General features: G+C 55.4%; 1 protein-coding gene across 1 annotated transcript; it reads right to left on the bottom strand.

The window, feature by feature from the left end:
- Positions 1 to 11: 11 nt before the first annotated feature.
- On the bottom strand, positions 12 to 1049 carry CABS01_17265 (uncharacterized protein; the record flags this gene model as incomplete). Its single annotated transcript, XM_060550592.1, has 3 exons — positions 12 to 21; positions 86 to 116; positions 170 to 1049. 3 exons carry the CDS (start codon positions 1047 to 1049, stop codon positions 12 to 14), a joined length of 921 nt encoding a protein of 306 aa, XP_060393349.1.
- Positions 1050 to 1057: the final 8 nt, after the last annotated feature.

Genomic DNA, 1057 nt, shown 5'->3' with positions numbered 1-1057 from the left:
GACCACAGAGGTTACGAGTGCCTTAGCGTCGGGCATCGGCATGAGTCGTTGGTATGAGAGCGCTTTCGTCAGTGCATCACTATACATTTCCCTGAAAACGGTCTGGCCACAGAACCCTTTTCAGGTTGATTAGCCACAGACAATCTGAATGAGGACGATAGCCACGTACCACCGTAATAGGCCGCCATATCATGTGAAAGGGCATTCGCCAGTATCGGCAATCTCATCTGCCGAAGATCGCCCAGAGACGTAGCCTGCTGGATCCACTCGCTCCAGGCCTCCTCTAGCCAGGGTCTCATCTGCCTCAGCGGTTGGGGCAACCGGCTTTGGTCGAATGCCGACACGTAGCTGACGTCCAAGTTCATACCCGGCGCCGCCTCGGGCGCACTGGCCAACTGCTGCAAAAGTCCGCGAGAGACCCGGAACAGCGTATACCAATCCCAGAGTGTTTTTTCCTCCCTTCTCTTATTCCTCACGTCTCGAATCCGGGAGAGTACATCAGCAGGGATCTTTCCGGGTCTATACACGCCTCGGGTCACTTTTACGTTGCCGAAATAGCAGTTTGGTCGTTCATCAATGAACATGATGGCCAGGCTCTCTAAGTCGATGTTTTCACCAATGTTCCTAACCACGACGCTTCCTACCGGACGGTGGATAGGTGGCAGGCCCCTGCACTCCAGGTCCCACGCACGGAGCAGCCGACGCGCAGACGGTACGTCCTTGGCAACGAAGAGAACAGCGTCGCTCATAAGCATGGACCACCGACAAATCACCCCAGCAGCGCGACTGCACCGCACAAGGTACTTTACATGGCCAGGAACATGAGCCGGATGGGCTTGAGAAAAGGCGTTGCATTGAAAGTTGACTCTATTGATGACGATATGCTTCCTGGCGCGAATCACCTCGACTCCTTGGCCTTCCTCACGCATGGGCTCGTCGTCGACTACACTGACGACGGAGGGCCTTTGTGAACGCTGGATGGATGGAGGCAGACTGATGGCGGCTGATGGTGGATTTCCCTCGATGATTTGAATCCATGTGTGCGGCATGCCGTGCT

Source organism: Colletotrichum abscissum (assembly GCF_030869225.1).
Source record: "Colletotrichum abscissum strain IMI 504890 chromosome Unknown Scaffold_539.1, whole genome shotgun sequence".
NCBI classification, from domain to species: Eukaryota; Fungi; Ascomycota; class Sordariomycetes; order Glomerellales; family Glomerellaceae; genus Colletotrichum; species Colletotrichum abscissum.
Note: the sequence above shows the minus strand (reverse complement) of the source record. Positions and strands in the feature narration are given on the sequence as shown.